Source organism: Fonsecaea nubica, assembly GCF_001646965.1.
Source record: "Fonsecaea nubica strain CBS 269.64 chromosome Unknown Scaff10, whole genome shotgun sequence".
NCBI lineage: Eukaryota > Fungi > Ascomycota > Eurotiomycetes > Chaetothyriales > Herpotrichiellaceae > Fonsecaea > Fonsecaea nubica.
This window is the reverse complement of record NW_019173683.1, coordinates 322,482-344,776: the sequence shown is the minus strand read 5'-3', so window position 1 is coordinate 344,776 and position 22,295 is coordinate 322,482. Positions and strand designations below refer to the sequence as shown.

At 52.8% G+C, this 22,295-nt stretch overlaps 7 protein-coding genes across 7 annotated transcripts; 3 read left to right on the top strand and 4 right to left on the bottom strand.

Annotated features, from left to right (window-relative positions):
• Positions 1-406: 406 nt before the first annotated feature.
• Positions 407-1,698, top strand: AYO20_02403 (hypothetical protein; the record flags this gene model as incomplete). The annotated part of the gene is made up of 3 exons (XM_022640707.1): positions 407-514; positions 772-1,022; positions 1,209-1,698. The coding sequence occupies 3 exons, from the start codon at positions 407-409 to the stop codon at positions 1,696-1,698; spliced, it is 849 nt and encodes a 282-aa protein (XP_022503356.1).
• A 684-nt stretch (positions 1,699-2,382) lies between these two features.
• AYO20_02402 (hypothetical protein) lies at positions 2,383-4,902 on the bottom strand (the record flags this gene model as incomplete). The annotated part of the gene is made up of 5 exons (XM_022640706.1): positions 2,383-2,475; positions 2,530-4,062; positions 4,115-4,704; positions 4,767-4,829; positions 4,881-4,902. 5 exons carry the CDS (start codon positions 4,900-4,902, stop codon positions 2,383-2,385), a joined length of 2,301 nt encoding a protein of 766 aa, XP_022503355.1.
• A 3,996-nt stretch (positions 4,903-8,898) lies between these two features.
• On the top strand, positions 8,899-11,844 carry AYO20_02401 (hypothetical protein; the record flags this gene model as incomplete). The annotated part of the gene is made up of 1 exon (XM_022640705.1): positions 8,899-11,844. The coding sequence occupies one exon, from the start codon at positions 8,899-8,901 to the stop codon at positions 11,842-11,844; it is 2,946 nt and encodes a 981-aa protein (XP_022503354.1).
• A 1,193-nt stretch (positions 11,845-13,037) lies between these two features.
• AYO20_02400 (hypothetical protein) lies at positions 13,038-15,121 on the bottom strand (the record flags this gene model as incomplete). Its single annotated transcript, XM_022640704.1, has 3 exons — positions 13,038-13,287; positions 13,390-15,051; positions 15,105-15,121. 3 exons carry the CDS (start codon positions 15,119-15,121, stop codon positions 13,038-13,040), a joined length of 1,929 nt encoding a protein of 642 aa, XP_022503353.1.
• A 1,184-nt stretch (positions 15,122-16,305) lies between these two features.
• AYO20_02399 (GTP-binding protein ypt2) lies at positions 16,306-17,089 on the top strand (the record flags this gene model as incomplete). Its single annotated transcript, XM_022640703.1, has 3 exons — positions 16,306-16,335; positions 16,422-16,689; positions 16,752-17,089. 3 exons carry the CDS (start codon positions 16,306-16,308, stop codon positions 17,087-17,089), a joined length of 636 nt encoding a protein of 211 aa, XP_022503352.1.
• A 927-nt stretch (positions 17,090-18,016) lies between these two features.
• AYO20_02398 (hypothetical protein) lies at positions 18,017-18,656 on the bottom strand (the record flags this gene model as incomplete). The annotated part of the gene is made up of 4 exons (XM_022640702.1): positions 18,017-18,151; positions 18,240-18,468; positions 18,503-18,566; positions 18,644-18,656. The coding sequence occupies 4 exons, from the start codon at positions 18,654-18,656 to the stop codon at positions 18,017-18,019; spliced, it is 441 nt and encodes a 146-aa protein (XP_022503351.1).
• A 1,567-nt stretch (positions 18,657-20,223) lies between these two features.
• Positions 20,224-21,871, bottom strand: AYO20_02397 (hypothetical protein; the record flags this gene model as incomplete). The annotated part of the gene is made up of 2 exons (XM_022640701.1): positions 20,224-20,914; positions 21,015-21,871. The coding sequence occupies 2 exons, from the start codon at positions 21,869-21,871 to the stop codon at positions 20,224-20,226; spliced, it is 1,548 nt and encodes a 515-aa protein (XP_022503350.1).
• Positions 21,872-22,295: the final 424 nt, after the last annotated feature.

Below are 22,295 nucleotides of genomic sequence, written 5' to 3'. Positions count from 1 at the left end.
CAGACAATTTGATCACCTTCGTTCTCTTGCAGATGTTAGGAGGCCAGAGCTTACGCCAATCCTCCGATTTCCGGCTTTTTTTCTGGTCGTGGAGTTCAACTGAGTGAGACTGGTGTAGGTAGGGGTAGATATAATAAGTACCGAGCAGATAGAAGAAGAATTTATCAAGCTTTGCGCAAGGTTTCATTCGTTCGAGAGGCCCAGCAGAAGTCAGAGAAGTAAGATCCGCAGGATTTTATTTTCTGTATAAAAGAAATCTCCTCTCCTCCGTCCTCGGGGATAATAATTTGCCAACCCTTTTCACAAAAGCCGCTCTTCATCCCATCTCCGTATCTGCTACGCAAAAACTTACCAACAAGGCTCAGGGGCTTTCCAAACTACCAAAACCAATACAAAGGAAGAAAACATGTCGACCCCGTCGTCCCCGACACAGGAACAATGGGATGAATTGTGCAGGGACGTCAAGGAGTCGTTGCTCGAAGAGGTGGGGGGCGAGAGCTGGTATATCATCATCGTGAGTTCAACCTGTCCACTCGAGAGGAGAGATTAGAGGAGGACTGTTTGGAGGAAGAAAGAAAGAGAGAGCGAGAAGAGGGATAAAAGTCATATCAATTCGATATCCCGAGCGGGATGGGATACCTCAATCCCGTCCTTATGCTGGCGGGCGCGCGCGCGCGAGAGAGAGAGATTCCTCCATCGCAACACCTCCCCTCCACTCCACTCCACTCCGCCCAAAAAAGGTAATTCTCTCTAACACGCAACATCATCTAGGCCACCGTCCTCACGGTCTCGCCACGACCGCAACTCCTCGCCGATTTCTGGACGCACGTCACCGCGCACGAGACGGCCTTCTCGACGCCGGAAGCGCGGACCCGCCTCTCCGACAGACTGCGCGACGTGCTCCTCAAGCAGATCGTCCTGATTGGCGCGCCGCAGGTTCTCTCGGCGTTGATCCCCCTCGCGCAGCGGCAGACCGAGGGGAAGGGAGAGGCAGAACGCGGCGAGTTGGAGCTGGAGCAGTGGTGCGTTGCGTTGCCCTCATCAATCCCCCTCCGAGTCATAGGTTTCCTGCCATTCCTTTCCCATTCCCTTCCCTTCCCTTCCCCTTTCTTGCGAGACTTTCTTCCGCTCTCCCGCATCGCCGGCTAGCGTTCAATATACAAGTGCTAACCACCGTCCCGGCATCCGGTTTCTGTGCAAGTGTACAGGTCGAACCTGACGCTCCCATCGCTGCACGCGCAGGGCGTCAAGGCCATCACCTCGATCTACGGGACGCTGTGGCCGCGCATCTTTTCGACGTTCGGCCCGCACCGCGCGCAGGTCGGCATCCACGAGATCGCCATCGTCTACGGCCTGTACCTGGGCGACTTCTCGACCCTGACGCCGCTGGAGACGGAGCTGGTCGCGTTCACCTGCATCACGTGCCAGGGCCTGCGGGGGCCGAGCCTCTGGCACGTCCGCGGTCTGGGGAGGGTGCTGGGCGCGCGCGGCGCCGACGACGAAACGCCCCGGATGAGGCGCATCAAGGACGTCGTCCGCAGTGTCAAGGTCGCGGCCGCGCGGTGCGTCGAGTTCTGTGGGCCCGAGATGGTCAGGCGCAGCGGCTTGGATGCCAGCGACGGGGGGCTGGGGTGGCCGAATGTTGGCGATGTTGGGAGGGAGTTGGGCGGATGGGGCGACGACGATGCCGACGACTGAGACGCTAACGACGGGGTCAAGGCGGGAATGCTGGTGGGCGACTAGAAACGAACCGGGAGGGTACGAAAAGGGGATAGATGTAGACAGGCAGATGAGAGTATTGCCAACAAGTCAACCAACCAACCAACCCAGTAGAATGATGAGGGAATCACTTCCAAGCATCTAGAGAACACAATAGTCCTCCAAAGATCCCTGTTTCTCGTGAACTGTGTGAATTGTGGCATCGAGACACACATCACCATGTTGATATAGTACAGTTAACTTGGCTTGACAAGAATTATGGTTCTACATAGATGTATTTTCCTTGCGGTCGGGACCACATCGCTCATATTGATATCGGGAGAAAATCAAGGTGGCTGGGTCGATTGAGAGAGATGATTGATAGTCAATCGTCTGCTGAAAAAGACACGTTCTTGATCTTCGAATATCGGGAGCAGTATCGCATTCATAGGAGCGTCTGTCTCATAACGGTGGCGTTGACGCAGATATCCTACGTCCTGCTTTCAATCCTGGCACAAGGACAGACGGTGGGAGAATGGCTGTCACCCATCTGCATTAGTGAACCACTAGCAATCGATTGGCGAACGGGGCCGTGGCCGAATGTTGTGATCTGACGATTTGGCGAGCCATTGCTGGTGGTCGTATTGAGCGCTTTGGTGCATCTATTCGTCCGTCTGCGCCAAACTAGGCAGCGAGACCTCTTTTCTCGGATTCCGAGAAGAAGATGAGCATTCGCCAGAGCTTGCGGACAAGCACTTCGGCTTCTTCATCCAGAGCCTGTCGCCGAGTCAGTTATCTGCAATGAGCACACGAGAGTCACGGAGCACTTACACCCTCCAGTTCTCCGACCAAGTCTTGCGGCTTCCCCCTGGATCTGAGAGCATCGACGACCACGTCCACGAGCATTTGTTCTTGCACGCCGAGATACTCCACGATCTTCTTCTCCACGAAAGGTTTCAGGCGCTCTTCAATGATACTCTCGTCCACAAACTCCCACTTGACATCCCATGTCCACAGCCCGTCCTTATCATTAGGAATATCAGCTGCGAGCTGGCGAGCCGCTTGGGCGCGCTCTTCTTCTGACATGCCGGCAGTGGTCGAGGCGTCGTATTCGATAGGTATGAGCGTTCTACGTGTGCCAGCCTTGGATTCTTCCTCTTCATCCTCAAGAAGACCCTCCACATCTGCAACGGTGCGTTTCGATACCTGGGACGCACTTTGCGCAGCTGCTTTCTGCGCTGCAGCCCCCAGAGATAGCTTGAAGCGGGCAGGTTCACGGCGCGAAGGCTGGGCGCGGTCCTCCTCTTGTCTATCCTGTTCTTTGTTGAGCATTTCTCGTTCCTGTCGACTGAGGAAATCGTCTGCCATGGCATCCACCCGCTCTCGTTGATGTAATTCGCGGGCCCGCTCTCGTTGTTCGGCTGCACGATCTGCCTCGTCGTCTGCCATCTCACGCTGGCGAAAGCTTGCTCGGTTCCGGATCCACATGCTTCGGTCAGCATAGTACTCCTCGGTTCTACGAGAAGCCTCGGTGTCGTCGTTCCAGTCGTGTAATCGTTTGCGCATTGCTTCCTTTTCCTCCTCCAGGCGACCAGCGTCGTCCTTTTCGCGTTTCTTTACGCGTTCCACGGCTTCCGTCCGTGATCTCTCCCGGTTCAACCACCGACGCTCCTGATCCAGGAATTGTTTCTCAAGTTCTGCATCTCTTCTCTCCTTGCGTCGTCTTTCGAGCTCTTCATCGCTAGCATCAGTATCGTCGTCTTCAAATGCAGAAGCGCCGCTAATTGTTGTTCCATTAAACACAACACCTTTCTGGTATTCTCTTGGTATTTGCACTCCAAAGCCTTTTGGCCCAGCAGGTGCTCCTCTCGGACCAACCGGGATACCGTTTGTGCCAGCCGGTCCTGCAGGCGCTGAAGGAGGTGGGGATGCGAGACGGTTGAAACGATCACCGTTCATCATGCGATTCCGTTCCTGTTGTTCGATCTCTTCTTCGCGTTTCATACGCTCCAGGTCACGGCGGTTGCTCCGATCTCGGAATGCTGCGATTTCCTTTGCCACAGTCTCACGCATTTCTGCTGGAATGTCGGAGAGTTCATCATCAATGGCGATGGGAATGGTGACCACATCTCCGGTCGCATTCTCTGCATTTGCTCCATCCGTCATGCTGACGTCGCCCTCTCGGTCAATACTCGACATTTCGTCCTTCTGTGCTTGAACTGTGGGATTGCGAAGATCTTTGAGGACAGCGTCCAGGGCACTCCGAGCATGATCAAGTCGCATTTCCACTTGCTCCGTATCCCTCCCACCGTGGGATTCTTGCCACTGTTCGATGTAGCTTCGTGAGTTTTCATCGGCGACAATCTGCATTCCCGTCAGTACAACTGCTCTCCACTTGTGCCTTCGCGTTACGTACCACCAACTTTGACATCTCAACCTCGACATCCTCGTCGTCCTTCACCTCAGCTGGAGTCTGCCGTTTGACGGGAACCTCAATATCCCTTAGTACTTCTATGGCAGTACTGAGACTTTCGGGGTCTTCGTACTCTGCAAAACCAAACTTGCAAGGCTTGCCGTCGGCATCCGTGGCTCGGACCCATCTCCGTAGACTTCCTGCCGCGTTCAATATCCGTTCGATGCCTTCATCTCCTCCAGCCCCTTCGGTGATGCCGCCGACGTAGATTGTCTTGATGATCTCTTCCTTCGTTGGTGGCTGGATCTGGGTGATCCGGTCTCTCTCTCCACGGAAATCCGAGCCCTGTCCCGCGCCTAGGCCAGGTCTTCGTCCGCCTCTTTCTCGATCCTCACGGCCACCGGGGGTGTCGGGCTTGGAGGCACCAGAGGTTCCCAGGCGAATCACGGGTGCGGAGAAGTTGATATTTGGCATATTGGGAGGGGGTTGAAACGTAGGCGGGAACGAGCCAGGTCTGACTGGTTGGTGAGCCTCTTGCTGCTGAATTCCAGGGGGAGCACCCATGCCTGGGGCTGCCATACCAGGAGGAGGACCTGGGCACAAACTGGTCAGTACTCTAGCCACGCTTGTTCCTGGGGACTCGAGGGCAATTTACCCATTCCAGGTGGTGCGCCGGGGAAAGCTGTATAGTCTCCCGGCGCGCCATATTGCCCCGATGCTGTCCACATGTCAGTGTTTGTTTGTGCGACAGACAATTGCGCGGACTAACCTTGGTAAGGCGGGTTGTACATTTTTCTGTTGGAGATCAACTCTTCCTCCTCGGACGATCAATCGACAGGCGCGCAGTTCTGTTCGGTCAACCCGTAACTTGGGCAAAGTTCGTGTAGGATACTTGCATCAGAGCACTCGAGTGCGCCTGGCAGAGCTCTGGGGAAGGGGTTCTAGGCGGGACGTTCGTTTGTTCACTTGCGAGCACTGTAAATTCAAACGGCTGCGACAAGATGTTTTCGGGAATCGGAATTACTATTTATCCGAGAGCACGCGCATGCGCAAGCGCACCCGCATCAGCACGACAATATAAAACTTACCTCGTCAACTGTGATCTTTTCAACCGTCATTGATGTCACTACGAATGTCCTTCGCAGAGCTCTGGCGAGAATCTGTCAACGAAAGTCGTGCTCGGCCCATTTTCGGTGCCCAGACGATTCGCCGGAAGAACAACAGGGGGTACCCTAGCGCAGTCACTTTATTCACTTTCTACAAGTATTCAGGTCCTCCTTTGTAAGGCGGCTCTCTCAATCTTCGTCCCTGTTAACGACACCGATTTTTGGAAGTCTCCAGTGGCCTAAAAGAAAGCACCGCTTCAAGAGAGGTCCTTGAGATGGGTACAGTGATTCAGAAGTTGACTCTGTCTCATTGCTTCCCTTGGATTACGCAGCAAGGATTGCCAACGTGAATGAGGTAATTTTGGTGGCAATAGTATTCCTCTATTGGATCATCCCCCTTGTCGACACTTCTCATTCAGACACTGACCTCAAATGGACGACCCTGCTGTGCTGACAAAGACCGTACAAAAAGATTTACTAGCCAAGATGGGGTTCGTGTCCATGTGAATCCATCAGACGAGGTTGAAATGCTCGGATAACTCTCCTCAAATATTCAAGAAGCAGGCATCGCTTTGCTTGCCTGTACTTCCAAACCAATGTGCAAGCCAGTTGATTCCTGCTGGTGGTCCAGGAATTAGGAGGTATTCGCTCACAAGTCCTCCTGCCCCCTTTTGATTCCATGCATCACTCAGCGCTGCTCGCATAAAGTAGTCCGTCTCTCTCTGCACTTCAGGATTCGGAATGTTGATCTGATCAGTATAAGCGCCTTAAACTAAGTCATTGACTCACAATGCGATCGATTGATTGGCGCTGGAGACATGTATGAGGGCGTCAACTTGCTTCTCAAGCTGATTCTGTGAGTACTATTGTTCATTTTACTTGGCCATCATCACTGATTGATTGTCCAAGACCAAGTCCCGCTTGCACTTTGAAACTATCCCCACCACGGCACTCATGGATAGCCTCCTGAAAATCGGTAGTAAGTTTGTCAGTGGTGGTCAGGGTCAGGGTCAAGGCCACTCTTCAGGCTCCTGGGGCATGATCCATAAGGTGACCGACGCAGTCACGGGTCACAGTCATCCAGGAGATAAACAAAACATGCAGGGCTATGGTACGCATACGTTTCTCCCCTGCGATTTCCAAATTACAGGACTTCGGACATTATTTGACGTATATGTTGAGGTTTCGAGTTAACCTGGATGAACGATTCCCGAGCAAAAGAGCTGCTATGCTGTCAAGCATCGGTCACCTCGTAATACACAAATTACTCCTAGCGATAGCTACAGGAAGTTGGTCTCGCAGCTGATCGAAATGAAGACAAGTACATGACTGTCTTGCCTCATGTGCACCATCAGGCCTCACACGCTTTACTTCCAATATGTGATGAGGATCACATTCGTCACTGCGGACGCAATACAAGGGAAAGTAACCTTGGCCTGGTCTCGTCCGCACGATCTACTGAAGCTTCCAATGCGGTCGGCTCCGAATAGTGCCACCGGGCCACAGGCATAAATTTACAGGAGAGCACAGCTGGAGCGCCAGGGATTGTAAGTCATGGTATCAACGCAAGATGGGCTTCGTCTGCCAAGGGGTAACCACTGCCGAGCATTCAAAAGTCTGCTAGGATGGGCCAGATACAGCGAGTCCAGGACAGCTGTACTGCAGGATGGCCCTGACATTTGGCATGTGAACTTTGTCCTTTAGAGAGGGATAAATGTTCCTACCTTTGGGAGTGTGGTGGCTGCTTGCAGGCATAATGGGGCACCAGGGGGTGTCGCCAGGTGTCGCTACAGCGGAGAGTGACATCCGGAGCATCTCATAGCCAATGAAGGCCTCTATACAACCATGTAGCCTCGACTTCTATCGTGTGAAAAGGCCTGCATCTGAGAAGATGGCGAGGCTGGTACTCGTAATGGCCCACGGGCGTCCCAGCGAATGAGTGCACCATCCCGTTAGAATCACCCTAAGTGACGATCACTCGTCACTAGGACCTCAGCTGCTATTGTTGGCGGAGCACTCTAGACAAGTCAAGACGATTGGCCTCTTTCATCCTCTTGTCGATAGGTAATTTTCAGTGGGAACCAACCAGGAGAAGTGCCCCCCTACCCCAAAGGGTTTACCGCGAGGCAAGAATTGCAGGCTCATGCACAAGTGAGGCCCCAGATGAGTGGGAGACGCAAGGCCTGGAATCTTTGAAAAGGGACTGGGTTGCGACGGTAGGGTGGTATTGACAGTCTCATTCGCAATCCCCAGGAGGGAGGTCGCTATCTGACCTGTCGACCTGGCTCTTTTGCCCTTTTCTGGGGTACTTATTCCTCCTCAGGCGGCTGTAAACAATGGTTCCTGTCTCGGTTTCGGCTGATCCGTCTCTTCTTGTGGCATTGTGCAGGTTGAGGCACTCTTTGGCAGCATTTCCCCATGAACTAGGTAAAGCCCTTGTCGTGGGGCCAGTCGACGCCTTCCACTATTGACAGGCCAAACATCAACTGTCCCGCAGCGAGGCAAGTTCTTCTCTCATCCTGGATTAGGCGGACCGCAGGAGGACAGGGGGAGCAGGTTTAGGGCACCTGGGTGCCACTCAGTGGCAGGCCTAGGTAGGTAGTTGAGGAGAGGCTCATTTGTTCGCCCGTAGAGAGTTACGACTAAAAGGGTTTCCGGACCCTCCCCCACAACTCGGTAACTCCCATGAGCTAGTTGTTAGGATGCGCAGGAAGTTTGCCATGGATATTGCTTTTGCTGTCGGTGGACTGTGGTGGCGCCCAAAACAAGGAGGTCAGTTGGACATCGCTCGGTCGGTTGAGGGCACCCCGTTGAGCTCTCTGCAAGTAATCTGTCCAAGAAGAGTCAATACTCCTTACCGTACCCATCAGAGACTAGCCACTTACCGTATACCCATTCCCCCTCAGGATTGATGGGCAGATTAATATGGAGAAACCTACCGAGACAAGAGCCGTGGCAGTTGTCAAGTCAAGAGTGATTCGGGGGGGCAATGCGGAGCCCTGGGGCCGTCGCAGGCTGAACAGGGCTTGTGTTCCGCTCATTAGTCGACCAACTAATGGGCAATAACCTTGATGATTATTGCATGTGGCTATACCACAACAAGCTGGCCAGGCACCATCTCAGCCCACCCGAGCCCATGTCATCCATCAGAATCATGGCTTGGACGCATCCCAAGACACCCGGAAAAACCGATTTCTCGAGCTTTCGACCTCCTCCCAAAGCCCCCGCTTTCCGCCTTGAGCCATCCTTTTCTCCATCCTCGTCGCCTCCAGCTCATCAAATCCCTGCCCAAGGTCACACAGCCAGAAAGCACAAATCCTCATCGAGAACTCCCGCCCTGCTCTGAGACCTCCGGAGCGTTCCACCTTTCGTAATCCCCAAGAGTTAGTGGCGGTCTGAAGCGGATTGCGGCTCGCCATTCGCCCTGCCGTCCTTCCCCAGGTCACACCGTGCCCACCTACAACGCAACAAGTTCGCATCCTTGCGTCTGCTGAGCTATGGTGGTCATCGAGCTGTGGGCTGTTGGTGGAGAAAGAGTTGGCTCTGGCCTCTGGTCCCGATCTGTGCAACTCCGCTTCTTGCGATGCGACAACTGAACCTCGCCGTTTAATCCTCTCCCCATCTTCCACCGACGACACAGACTATGTTTCTTCCTCGTTATCACCTTGATCGTCATTCCCTATGGCTACAGTCGTCTCCGATAGTGCAGTTCATGCTGGCACCTCAACCGGTTCGGGATACTCCAAAACTTCACGCCGACAATACCAAGCATGTGATCAGTGCCGCAAGAGCAGAAGAGCATGCGACGCGGGCGCCTTGAGAGTGGTCAATTTCCCATTTCGTGAGAACGATCAACTCGACCCGTCTGCCTCGACATGTGAAGCCTGCTCAAACTGTGCAAGAACAAGCAAGACGTGTACATTCGACTGGCTCCGAACGCTTCCTCTTCAAGGATTACCAAAAGGCGTGAAGAGAAAGTTGGAATCGACCGGTCTTCCCGAATGCATTACCAAACCGGCAACGCTGCCAGAGATCAACCCTCAAACTACATATTCTAACGGCTATTCATCATTCGCGGATGCCATTAGCTATCCACCACTCGCGCCAAACTCCCAGACCTTCAACAACACTGCTCAGAGTGGGATTAATGAGTCCTACGATTCAACTTATGTTAGGAACGGCGACTTCACGAAAGGTTCGGCGGCGTCGGGGCTGCTTTACCGTGGAGATTTGCACCGTAGCCTAAATGCACCTTCGATTGCTCCAATGCCAAATGGCACGGCGGCTCCCGTACTGCCTGTTGTCAGCGATGTTCCCCTCTCGAATCAATCCTCTTCAAGAGAAAACGCAACCCACGAACGATGGAATGGCCTAGGGCTCATTCGTCACGACTCGTCGTCTACCTCACCTGCTTCCAACTCCAACTACTCCAGCAATACAACTTCCAAGAACGAGTCGTCTCCGAGTCTGACTTCTTTTAGTTCCGAGACTAGCTGCGAGGACGAAGCCGCCCAATCTGATTCATTGCCACCACGCAACAAACGTACCAGAAACACCCACGGTTATTGCTACTCGACCTCGACTGATCGGGGTTCGCCCGAAAGCACGCGACCCAAGGCACCACCGAATGGCTCGGCGCTCTCATCAAATGGCATTCGGCAAACCACAGCTCCCCTGTCGACTCGTCAACTCCATTTCGCCGATGCAGCAATGAAGTCGATGATTGCAAGTGGCCTACTACGCATCTACCACGACAGCTTTGAGAACTCCTTGTCGTGTTGGGTGACGGAGAAGAATTGTCCGTACGAGACTGAGCTTCAAGACCTCATACCATACGCAAGCCCTGCCTCGACAGCCGAAGAAGCCGCACTTCGTCTGGGCGACAACCGAATCTTCTCGCGCGTCTCGCGTCTGGATTCCGCATTCTCCCTTTTGAGGGGACGCGAATTGTCCGTCATGGAGAACCGTGCCGCCACGAAGGCACTTAATGCTGCTATCATGGCGTTTGCCAGCCAGTGGTCCCACGGCTCCCATAATTCGTTTTGGAAAAGCAAGGAAGGCATGTCGCAAATGAAGGCATGTCAAACCCACATGACGGGCTTGTTCTCGCGATCAGGGCAGTCCAACGAGCCGATGCTGTCTAGTGAATGCGAACGAATTATCCAAAAGACCCTCTGGCACGAGGCGAAAACCGCCATCCAGTCCAGCTCCGAAATCGACTCTTTCAAGGTGATCCTTGCGTATATGATCTTCGCCCTTACCCAGAGACCGATCGACGGAAAGCCAGACGCGCAGACCTCGCCGGCAGACTCTTCGACGAACAGCCGTCGAGGCTCGGAGAACTCCTCCCTTTATGAACCTTTCACGCAATGCGCAGATCCTGCCATGGGCACAATAGTCAACGAAGAGTGGAATCCCTTTTACGCAAGTGATCTCGAGGCACTGGCGTCCCCACCCATCTATCTCGAAACGGCAGTTCGAAATTTATTCTCGTGGAGGCGCAAGATTGAGCGCTACCGGAGGCTGCGATCGAAAGCGAACGGTGACTGCGGGCATGGATCTATGGGCGCTCTCGCCCTCAAGGACCACCAGACGTTCAACCTCCTGTTTTGGCTCGGCGTCATGTGCGATACGACTTCATCAGCTATTAGCAGACGTCCATTGGTGATTCCGGATGAGGACTGCGCCATGATTCGGGAAGATATTGACGACTTTGGAGGCGACTGTCATGACGATCACGAGGAGTATTTATCCTGCCATAAAAGCCCCGACCACGATAAACGCGCTTTGTGGGGAGACTACCTCCTGAACTTCAAGTGGGCAGGCCCCCGAAAAACACAGCCACGGTGGCCCTGCAAGTTTGATGAGGCGGCTCTGGTGCTTCAGGAAGCGATCCCGGTCAAAGTCCTCATGTTTCGCAAAGTGGCGCAGCTACAGATGTTGGCATTCCGTCGGACCTCACCTCAGGAACTCGAAAAGTGCATTCAGGAGGCTCTCGAGGTCTACAAACAGTGGAATAAAACATACGGCCCGTTCATGAACGACTGTGTCAGCCAACACAACTCCCTCGAACCGCACGTACAATCATGGTACGTCATTTTAGACGGGCACTGGCACTACGGATGCCTGCTACTGGCAGACACGATCGCTCAGATCGACCGTGAAGAAAAGACGATGGAGCCTCAACGTAGGCTACGAACTACCTGCCACCTGATCACAGAGCTGCGGCATGATAATGCGTGCGCGATCGCAAAAATTGCACAGGCATCGCTGTCCGAACACAAACCGTCTGTGCGTGACAACTCGGAATTCCACTTTGTTTGCAACGGCAGCGCCATTCTCACCGAGCCCTGGACAGACATTCTTGTCCGCGCAATGGGGAGCGCTTGTAAAGTTTTCATCACCTGGCTGCTGGGTTGGGATAATCCTGCGAATCCGAATTACAAATGGGTTCATGCGCACACAGACTACCAGGGTCTCTACGACCAAGCAGAGGCGTGTATCCAAGGTATGACGCTGCTGGGTCGAAAATCCGACGCGGCAAATTACACAGCAGAAACGTTCTGGGCGAGGTTAAACCAGGTCTGCTCGAGCCGACGATCTTCGGCTGAGTTGTTCCAAGATTAACACCCAAAATCCTGTCCTTTTGGACGATCTACCTGAAAGAAGGATGGAAGCCGTGTATATATGCTTCCTCGTCATCGACTCCTGCACTAAGGATGATGTACATCTGGCCAGCTTGTGCATGTACACGGTGAAAACAACTCCCAAGGGAGACCTCATGAGATAGAAATCTCTAGGTTTGCCTATATGTTTTGTTGTCGGCGCTTGTTGCTTATTTATTTATTTCACAACATAGCTGTGATGATGTTGGAAACACAGCCTCAGCATTGATATTGGATCGGTCGAACTATTTGAGGCCATAGCAGGCCAGAAGGGGCTTCAGGTCAGACGATATCTCCGAGCAGAACTAAGGAGGAAAGCGATCTGTGGTGGCTTGATAAGGCTGGTCAACACTCCCGGAGAATGGCACGAGGTTGCTACACCACATACTGATACTGTTCACGAGCAGAACAGGAGTGGGATTGTCCACGTACAATCCGGGGTGAGATCGGTAAAAATGGGAGCCCGAAGCCAGAAGCCAAGCAGCGGTATGGCATCCATCCGCCCGATCGACATGTAACGGCCGGAAATGAAGGGTTGGAAATTGGGGGAAACAGGGAAACAGGGAAACAGGGAAACAGAGCAGGGACAGCTGCAGGCAGGACAAAGCGGAAGGGAATGTGGGAATGAATGGGTTGGAAAAGTTTGGATACCCGGAGACGCATCTGGCCATGTTTGCAAGGCGAGGGCTATTTTTCTCCATGTCACGATATGATGAACATAATTTTTGTAGTTTGCTGTTGTTTGTTTTTTGCTCTCGGATCTATTGGGGACAGTCATTTTTCGATGGGGCTGTCCTCTTTTTTGGGTTACTTCTGGGCTCTCAGCCAGGGATGAAAGCGAGCAGCTGGCTGCACCGCGGTGGGCTTATGTAGGGGACGGAGGAAGAGAGGGAGAGAAAGAGTTTGTACTTCTTTCCTGGCTATGATCACGGTAAAGCAAACCGTACACAGACAGACAGAAAGTATGTATTTCTTGCGCGCGCACACACACACACACACACACACACACACACACACACACACACGACACGTCAAAACACTGAGTTCTGAGTCTGAGCCTGGATTCTATCGTTTCCTTTCCAAGCACTCGTATTCCATTTGTGCGGAATGAATCGACGGGGACGGATGAGTACAGCAAACACATAGATAGGTACATCATGTTAACCACTTGGCGTAGGCCCATTCGATCCTCCGCACGACCTGAATCTGCCGATTGACGCCCTGCTTGACGTCGAGGAGATCGTCCAGGTCCTCGAGGAACTCGCGCCACACGCTCCGGGGCAGGACTTGTGCGGCGCGCTGGCGCAGTAGGTGAGTCTCGCAGAGGAGGAAGCCGTGGTTTTCTTCCGAGATGATGCCTTGGTCGATGTCGAGGTCCGAAGAGGTCAATGTGCGGTCGATGTTTCTATTGGGATGGGCACTCTGTCAGAAAGGGATACTTTCCAAGGGGCCCGTGGTTGAAAACAGAGGCTGAGGAGATTGGAAGGTTACCGTGAGTTTGACGTACCTGATAAGACGGATTGTTTCGCCCTTCTTCATGCCCTGTCGCAGACCTTTGCGGCCTCCAAAGACGTTCCTCAGCCATTGAAAGAGGAAGTACGAGATGAGCACTCCAGGAGCGATTCCGACAAAGCCGAAGAGCAATTCCTGGCTCTTGAGCAGAGAATCTATTCCACCGATGGCTACCTCGACGTCGACTTTGGTCTTTTGGACCTGGATGAGTAAGGTGCGGACCAGATCGCCCATGATGGCGTTCTTGATCGGGCTCTGCATCTCTCTCTCATACGCCCTCAACACCGGCGTGAGGTCTCCTTCCTTCACCTTTGCCCTGAGCTCGGCAATTTCTGCTTCGGTGAAATTGGCACCCTTTTCATCTGGATGCTGAATGGCAAAATCGACCACCATACGCTCCAGGCTTTCCCTGTCTGCCCGAAGACTATCGCGACTTTGGATTGCTATCTCGCTCTGCTCGTCGTGGCGAATCGTCCCGATGAGTTTCTTCGTCGGCTCGATGACCCAGTTTGTCCAGAAGTCGATGGTAGTTTGGCCCAGGTCTCGGAACCATTGGGCAATTTCGGCTTTCCTGTTGACAAGTATTCGAAGTAAAGTACTCCCTGAGAGGAGCAAACCCACGGCAGGAATCCAGTAGCGGACCAACCTTGACGGTTTGCCGTATTTTAATCGCAAATCTTCTGCCTCTTTTTCCTGCGCCGGGAGGCGTTCATCCAGGATTTTCACCAGGAGATTGGCAACTTCTGTCGAGGAGGCGGTTTGCGGGTCAAAGCTGAACTCTTCGATGTCGTCGTGGCTCCTCGTGACACTATCTAGAAGACAGGCTGCTCGAGCTATCGTAGTCTGCCAGTCGTCCTCTTCTGCCTCCAGCACTTGGATTAAGGCGCCGTGTTTACGATCTTCTGGAGGCCCTCCAAAGACAAGACATTCTCTGACAATTCTGCCAATTGATCCAGCACTGGACCTTCTGAGGTGTTGTATACGCTCGAGATTTCTCCGTGCCTGCATACGGGCTATGGAGAAGGGCGATAGGATCTTTGTTTGGGCTTGGGCCAGGGAGCGTTCTCGAATACTGTTTTGAACCAGGCCATAGAACTCACGCCAACCCTCAGTCACGGTTCTTGTAGCTTGTCTCGCAGAGGCTGTGAGGTCATGTCCCTGCCAAAACTTCTGTCGCGCATCAGCATAAACTTCCTTCGCCTGCGCCCAAAATCTGATGGGCGATGTTTGGATTGTGTAGAGGAGAATATTTCCATAGGACCCCAAAATATCGTCCCAGTACCAGATAGACTCGCTTAAGGGAATTGTTCGATCCAGGAGAGAATTGAGGATCAAGCCGTAGACTTGAGCTGTTGCCTTGCCGGTTGCAATCCACTCTAGATTTGATATGTCTGGTGAAATTGTCTCGGCAACCACCTGCTCCCCCTCTTTTCTGCCAAGTTGACGTAGCAAACTGCGCAGCCGAGTACGACGTAGAAGGGGCCTCGAGCTCGAAGTTGTCGATAATGCTCGGACTACTGCTTTGAGCTCGGCGGTTCGAGCATCCTCAACTAGTGGTGCAGCGACTCTTTCTCCTTCGGTAGTTGCGGCGGATATTCTCTCCTCGGCCTCCTTCAGCTGGAATTTGTCCAGAGCTGCATCGACTCGCCGTAGATCACTAGAGAGGAGTCAGAAGGGACACTCAAGACAAGGTGTTGGAGAAGAGCTCACTCGTCAATGAACGACATGTTTATAGAGTGATCTGAGTCTCGTCTTCACACGGATCAGAATAGCATTCCCAGTCCGAGAAAATAAAGAACCCCGCTGTAGCCGATCATATTGGGCGTTCCATCGCGCCGGAGAGAATCATAGAGACAGTACTTAATGGGGTTACGATGTTGTCCACCTTGGAAATTCACGATTGCTACTGAGTTTGGCAGATAGGGACGCCACAAAGCGCAGAGATCATGGAGCTGGGGTGTCCATCCCGAACAAAAACGTCAAGCCGGGCTTTAAATGACGTCACGCTAAAAACATGCTGCCGTCTTCGTGGAACAGATATTATTGACAGGGCAAGGCTGTCGTTGAGCCTCGTCAACCGTCTGCCACGCTTCCCAACCAACCGAGAACACAGTAATGCTCTTTAGACTTAGGAAAGGCTCCCGACTTCTGAGGGTTCGAAGAGGTATATACATCTTACCATTCCCCTTCCAGCTGCATTGTGTGTGTCAAAAGTATGAATTAGTGATGATAGTTCGTGTGGCTTTCACCTGGAATTGGTGCCACAGGGAAGCGTTGTCAGGGGGGTTTTGGTGGGTGCCGGCACCAGCCACTGGGCACCCAAGAGGTGCCTAGCATAGCGAGCATAGGTACCACAAATTAGCCGTACCAGCCCCCCAGTTCCTTGTCGTAGGCACGAACTAGGCCGCCTCCTGCTCGCCTCCAACCGTTGCGACCTCACAACCGCCAACCGTCAACCCGTTGCATCTCGGAAATCCCGCGTGCATCTTGTTCTGGCCTGTCTGGCTTGGGGACCTAGTGAGGACTCGGCCGCCTTGCAAATCGCCTGCGCTCCTCCTCCCACGAGTCACTCCGACTTCTAACCTCCAACATCCGCATCCGAGCGACATCATCTGTCGCATCTATCCACCTCCCACCCATCCCTCCTGATTCTTGACAGGCTACATCTTCGACACAAAGCTGCCGAATACTCCAATATTTCGCTTCCTATTTCCTGGTCATTCTTCCAAGTCTCTTCCCCAGTCGACAGGTCCCCTCTACGCCGCCGACGTTAGTTAGGCGCACTGAGATTCAGCAGGTCATCTGCGAATAAATCCGCCACCTCGAAGGCGACTGACCGGACTCTCTTGGTCATCTACGATAACTCGTAACCACCTCTTCACCCCTTCTATTCCATTCTCGCATACTCACGATGGCCGGTCAACGGAATTACGACTTTCTAGTATGTATTTTATGCCTCGTTCACTGGGTGTTTACCCAGTCTGTCACCGCTCAGCATGTCTTATTCTAATCCTTTTCTTCTCCCAGATAAAACTCCTCTTGATTGGCGATTCTGGCGTGGGAAAGTCATGCTGCCTGTTACGCTTCAGTGAAGACAGCTTCACCCCTAGCTTCATCACGACCATCGGTATCGACTTCAAGATCCGGACTATTGATTTGGACGGCAAGAGGGTGAAACTGCAGATATGGGACACAGCAGGTCAAGAGCGCTTCAGGACGATCACCACCGCTTACTATCGAGGCGCAATGGGTATTCTGTTGGTATACGATGTGACGGACGAAAAGAGCTTCAACAGTATGGCCACATCCACTCCATCGTCGTTGCGGATGGCATCTCTAACCTTTTATTATCATTAGATATAAGGACATGGTTCTCCAACGTCGAACAACATGCCAGCGAAGGTGTCAACAAAATCCTCATCGGCAACAAGTGTGATTGGGAGGAGAAACGTGCTGTCTCTACGGAACAAGGCCAAGCGCTCGCAGACGAATTGGGTATTCCCTTTCTGGAAGTCAGCGCCAAATCGAATATCAACATCGAAAAGGCATTTTACTCATTAGCGTCGGACTGCAAGAAGCGATTGATTGACAGTTCGAAAGATGCGGGTGGATCTGGATCAGGTGGCCAAGGTGTCGGTGGAGGTGTTAATGTCGCCCAGAATCAGAACGGCGCTATGGGCGGAAAGTGTTGTTAAATCGAAGTGACCAGAGGGAGAACATCTAAAGGACGTCCGTCCGAATCGCGGCCTCGTGCTGACGTGAAGAACGAGTCGGTCTGGAGGGAATGTTGTGGAGAACCACCTTTGAATGCATGGCCGAAGCGATCCGGCACCGTCCTCCCACACGACAGAAGCTATCTGTGCATGATCAGCTATCTCTTACCAGGTGGACGATTTCCGGGTCTCAGCAACACTACAGTTAACCGACCTAATGTTCAGCCATGCATATCTGAGAGGAACCGCGATTCGTGAGGACGTTCGAGCCAATTCTTCGCTGGAGATATTCATGCCCAAGCGGTGCTTTTAATTGTCCTTGCCGAGCGCCGCTCACGCCAGGTGTTCCAGCTCACTCGATAGGGTACAGGTTCAGCCGACTGCGGTGTTTGGAAATGTCTACTGGGGGTTTGAGGGTAAAAGGAGTTGTTTTTATCAAGGAAATCAGGGACCGGATACATTTTATACAGTCCTTGGGCTCGTTAACAGATCATGTAGAGCTGCGCATGCAAATGAGGCTTTTGTTGTTTTAATTCTCGCGAACCAGTTGGCGATTTGTTCTCTCTGTCCGTCTTTTAGTTCCCTGGCCGCACCCGACGTGAGATAGTAGGTGGCAAAGATACTTGGGTAACTGGACTGGTAGAACACGACGACAAAGAACGATCATCGTTGGAAAAAGGAGAAAAAGTCCAAGGAATAGTATTTCAATACTCCATGTTATGCTGCTCTTGAAGTGCGCATGCCCCGCAATGAAGATTCATTCATCATCGGCCGATCCAAGGTCGGTCCATCCTTGTAGTCGTGTCCGTCATCTTTGCCGCATCCAGGTACCTAACGGCATGTTGTGGGAGAGCCGGTGGGACTTGTATGTAGCATCTCTCTGCCGCGCCTTTCATTTTATCATCGCTTTCAATACCCCACACTGACAAGATAGGCGGCGAGTTTCTCGACTGTGTTTGCCGCCGTGCCTGGTTGTATCGTCTCAGGGTAATGTGTGATAAGCAGAGCCTGTTTCGTCTTGACGATGACGACGCCTTCTCGACCCTGTGTGTATTGCCGAAGTCCAACAGTCAGCCCATGTTCAACTCCACCGTCTACCTCCGGCGAACCCTTGCTAGGATGCAGAACCCACCTTCTTTCCGTACAAACTTGTCTCGTCTGCCTTGATGACAATGTACTTCTGTCCTGCAATGTGCAATCCCGTAGATTGCACCTTTTTGGGCACTGAGGTATCCTTGTATGCGCCAACAACCTCTTGCATTTCTTGCGGGCTAACGTTGAAGTTCGGCGACGAGGCCCAGACGGAGTTGCCATCAGCGTTGAAAATTGCGGCTTTGTCAACGTGGCCGGTGCCAACGAGACTATAATACAGATAAACACGTGTCAGCTGTGTACATGCGGATCGTCTGGAGTTGGCCTCGCAGGCTCATGGGTTTGGGATACCTCGAATCGACGTATGCTACGACATGGATTCACTCGAGTCAGCAAGCACTCCTGTGTACTAGGATATGGTCCAACCCATCAATAACAACTTACCTTGCCAAGACATAGCTGGGGATGGTGTTGTGATAAACGGAGCAGCGAGCAGATATGGCACAGAAGTCAATCAAGTTGCCTGGTGTAGGTCGGAACAAGGGGGTGTCCCGATGTTCGCGTGGCAGATGCGGATCGAATATAAGACGTGCAGGACGTAGGATGAGATAAACAGACCCGCGGAGGATGAGACCGAGCAATTCAGGTGCGAAGAATAAGTAGGAGAAGGACGATGCGTGAGGCAATCGACATTTGACTGTGACTGTGACGGTGGTTTTGGTGGGGGTTGGATCTCGTAATTTCAAATGACGATCAGCCGAAAAATCCTCGCTGCCTGACAACTTGCAACTACCCCGCCACACCCGCCAGGAGCCACACCGCGTCGCTTGTTGCGTTGTTCCTTTCACTCCTCCGGCGCCGCAACAGCACTTGATCCTTTGCCTGTTGCCTCTATGTTCAATGCCCAACTCCTTCTCTAACCGCTCCGCCTACCGTCACTCAAAGGCCTGCTAGGAGACCGCGCGATGCCAGAGAATCCCGAACTATTTTGGCAGAACGCGTGAATTGACAAGCTGCACGCCGCTCAGCCGACTCCGAGACCACTCTCCCATCAAGACATCCACTGCAGCACACTTTGGTGCCACATGTGGAGTCTAAATTCATGAAACACAAAGTGCGGTGAACGCAAGTCTTCATACTAGTGGCAATAGGAACCTCAACCCTGCGATGTTTTGCCCACCATCTCCCTCAACACCCTGTTTATGCCAACCGGAGAAATCAGCCATTAGGAATGGTAATACCTTACAGCAAACACCTCGAGGTGTGGTGTTCACGGGAAAGACGTCAAAAGGTATCGAAGGGTAAGCGGCGGCTCCGAACTGACATTACTGTAATGCATATCCTCGAGGCCCAAACCCGAACATGTCCGGCTCCTTCGGTGGTAAGAACGCTTATGCTGTATTCGACTCGATACATGGCCAGCATGCGACATTCAAGGACACCTCCAAACCTGTGCCGTGTTGCAATAGCTTTCCTTGATTCCATGGAACCGACGGATGGAATGCTCGACCTCTAACCTTGGTTCAGCGATCAACCCCCAAGAGATGGATGGCATTGGATGTTTGGAACCGTTTGTCTGGAGCTCCAATTCTAGCATGCCGTAATTCTATCCTCACACCAGCGGATCAGCGTCCCTTGCAGACCAAATCTATCGAGGATTCAACAACTGACAGATTCGACATTGCGGTACGTAGGTGATCGCGAAAAGCTAAGGTGAGTCAAGACCTTCTTTCTTGCAGACTCTACACCACGCTTCACCAAAGGCCTGCTATCTCTCCCCGAATCCCACTACGTCTAGCACGACGGTTGGCAAAGCAAACCGTCTCCGAAAAGTCGATTGATTTCATTGTAAGCCTACACTGTGTTGTCCGACTCTCTCCCCTTCTGCACCATGATGGATCTGGCAGGTCTCTGTCTCAGGAACCTTCTAGCACTGTCTATGTCTATGTGAAAATCGTTCTATGTAGCACATCTTTGGATCGCTTGAAATGTGATGTGTGCCTTTGGCGTGTTCCACTCTAAGTTTAGGCCATTTCAATGCGATCACCCGGCGATTTGCTCTCACTGCTTTCGATCTCAACCGCAAACACGCCTTGAACACTTTTGGAAACCTCACGGTCTAATGCCATCCTCTCCTCTGTGGTCAGTTGGTTAATATCCAATGCGACTTCATCGCCAAAAAGCCTCGAAATCTCCTCAAGTGTGAGGAGCTTCGTCTCCGGGAAGAACTTCCACATCAGTGCCGCACCAAGCAGTGGTAGGATGATGAACAGGATATAGAACTTCCATCCGACTTCCGCGAAAGCGACTGGTGCGGTCTGAGTGTATATCAAGGTGGCAGTGAACAGGCCCGCCACGCTGAACCCCGTCCCCTGAGCCCTAAGCGGAGTCGGGAAGATCTCGCTGCAATACACGTACGAGGTAGCATCCATGCTTCCGCCGTAGAAGAAGACAAACAGGAACAAGAAGAACACTCCAAAGCCGTTGCCGACCTGGTTCGTTGTTCCCCCGAACGTTGCGACCATGGCAGTAAAGCAGATCAACGAACAAGCACAACCAGTCAGCCCGATGATCATGATTCTGATTCGCCCAAGTCGGTCAAGGAACAACGAGTTGATAAAGTTCATGAACGCGGCCACGCCGTTATACAGGGCGTTCAATAGCAGAGGTAGGGAGCCGGTGATGCCCAGAGACTTGTAGAGCAAGATCTGATAGCTGCAGGGGGGCGTTAGCGCCTTTTCTCAAGCCAGGTCTTCACACAAGACCATACCAATATGGCTGGGATGGGCATTGCCGGGCAGGCTGGACAACTTACTTATTGACAACCAAGACACCAGTGCTTTGAGCGATGAACTGTGTGCCGAATCCCAAGACCAATCTCTTCCGCAGGCTAGGCTTCTTGAACAGAGCCGCCCAGCTCCTGCTCAGCTTGTCTGCACGCTCGAGCTCGATTTGCCTGCGGATCTGGAGGAATTCCTCACGAGCGACGATCTCTTCTGGGTCTTCGGGTCGGGTGTGCAAGTTGCGAAGGACCTGGAAGCCGTCCTCCAGCCTGTCGTGGTCGATTAGCCACCTTGGGGACTCGGGAAGCCAGGGCGATCCAATGAACAGCAGAAGCGGTGCCACAATTTGGAGGCTCAAGCATAGTCTCCAGCTGACGGTGGGCGTGGCAAAGTATGTTCCAAATCCTGAGAAACCAGCACAGCTATACCCGATAACAATCAGCACGCCGTGGGCACCGACCATGCGGCCGCGTTGACGAGCGGGAGAGATCTCGGATTGGAAGACTGGGATGGACGTGTCCAGCATGCCAACCGCGAAACCGTTGAGGAAGCGAGCGATCAGGAACATGGCGATGTGGACGCTACCTCCCTGCAGTGCTGCCGAAACGATTGCCACGGCTGCTGCAACCTGGATCGTTCGGCGACGCCCCAGACGGTCGAGCAGCCACGGCACGAAGATACATCCCAAGATGCCACCTCCTGAATAGAGTCCATTGGTGGCTCCGGTGATCTGGTTGCCCTGAGTGTCGTCGAGGCTGATATTGAAGTATTGGAAGAACGCTGGCAGGCCGATGACAAGGCCCATGATGGCACTATTAAAGCCATAGGTGAAGCTGCCCAACGCAACAAAGAAGACAATGAGGAAGTTGTATCTTGTTCCGCCGGCCATGTTGTTCTGATCTGGATCTTGCGATCAAAAAAACAGTCTACACACCGAAAACGAGACGAAAAGCGATCTATCCCAAAGGATGTTCCAAGAGTTCCAAGAGTACCAAGAGATCTAAGAGATCCAAGACTCCTCGAACGGATATATCGCCGTTCGATGCGAGAGTCTGGTTCATATCCTCGCAAGTTGGAGACTTGATCCGGTGGATTTCATTGTCGATCCTATTGATCCAGTATGGATCCCAGGGGCCCCGGACTTCCCCAATTCCCCAAAACATGAAAAAGGTCCATTTACAGGTATTCGGTAGAAGCTGTTGGATGGCAGGTCGCTGTCGGCAGCAGCGCGGACTTTCGCCGTCGTCTTTGCACGTGGCGAAAGCGCAGGAAATGGATCATGATGTTCGGCCTCGGGCCTCCAACTTTTTGCT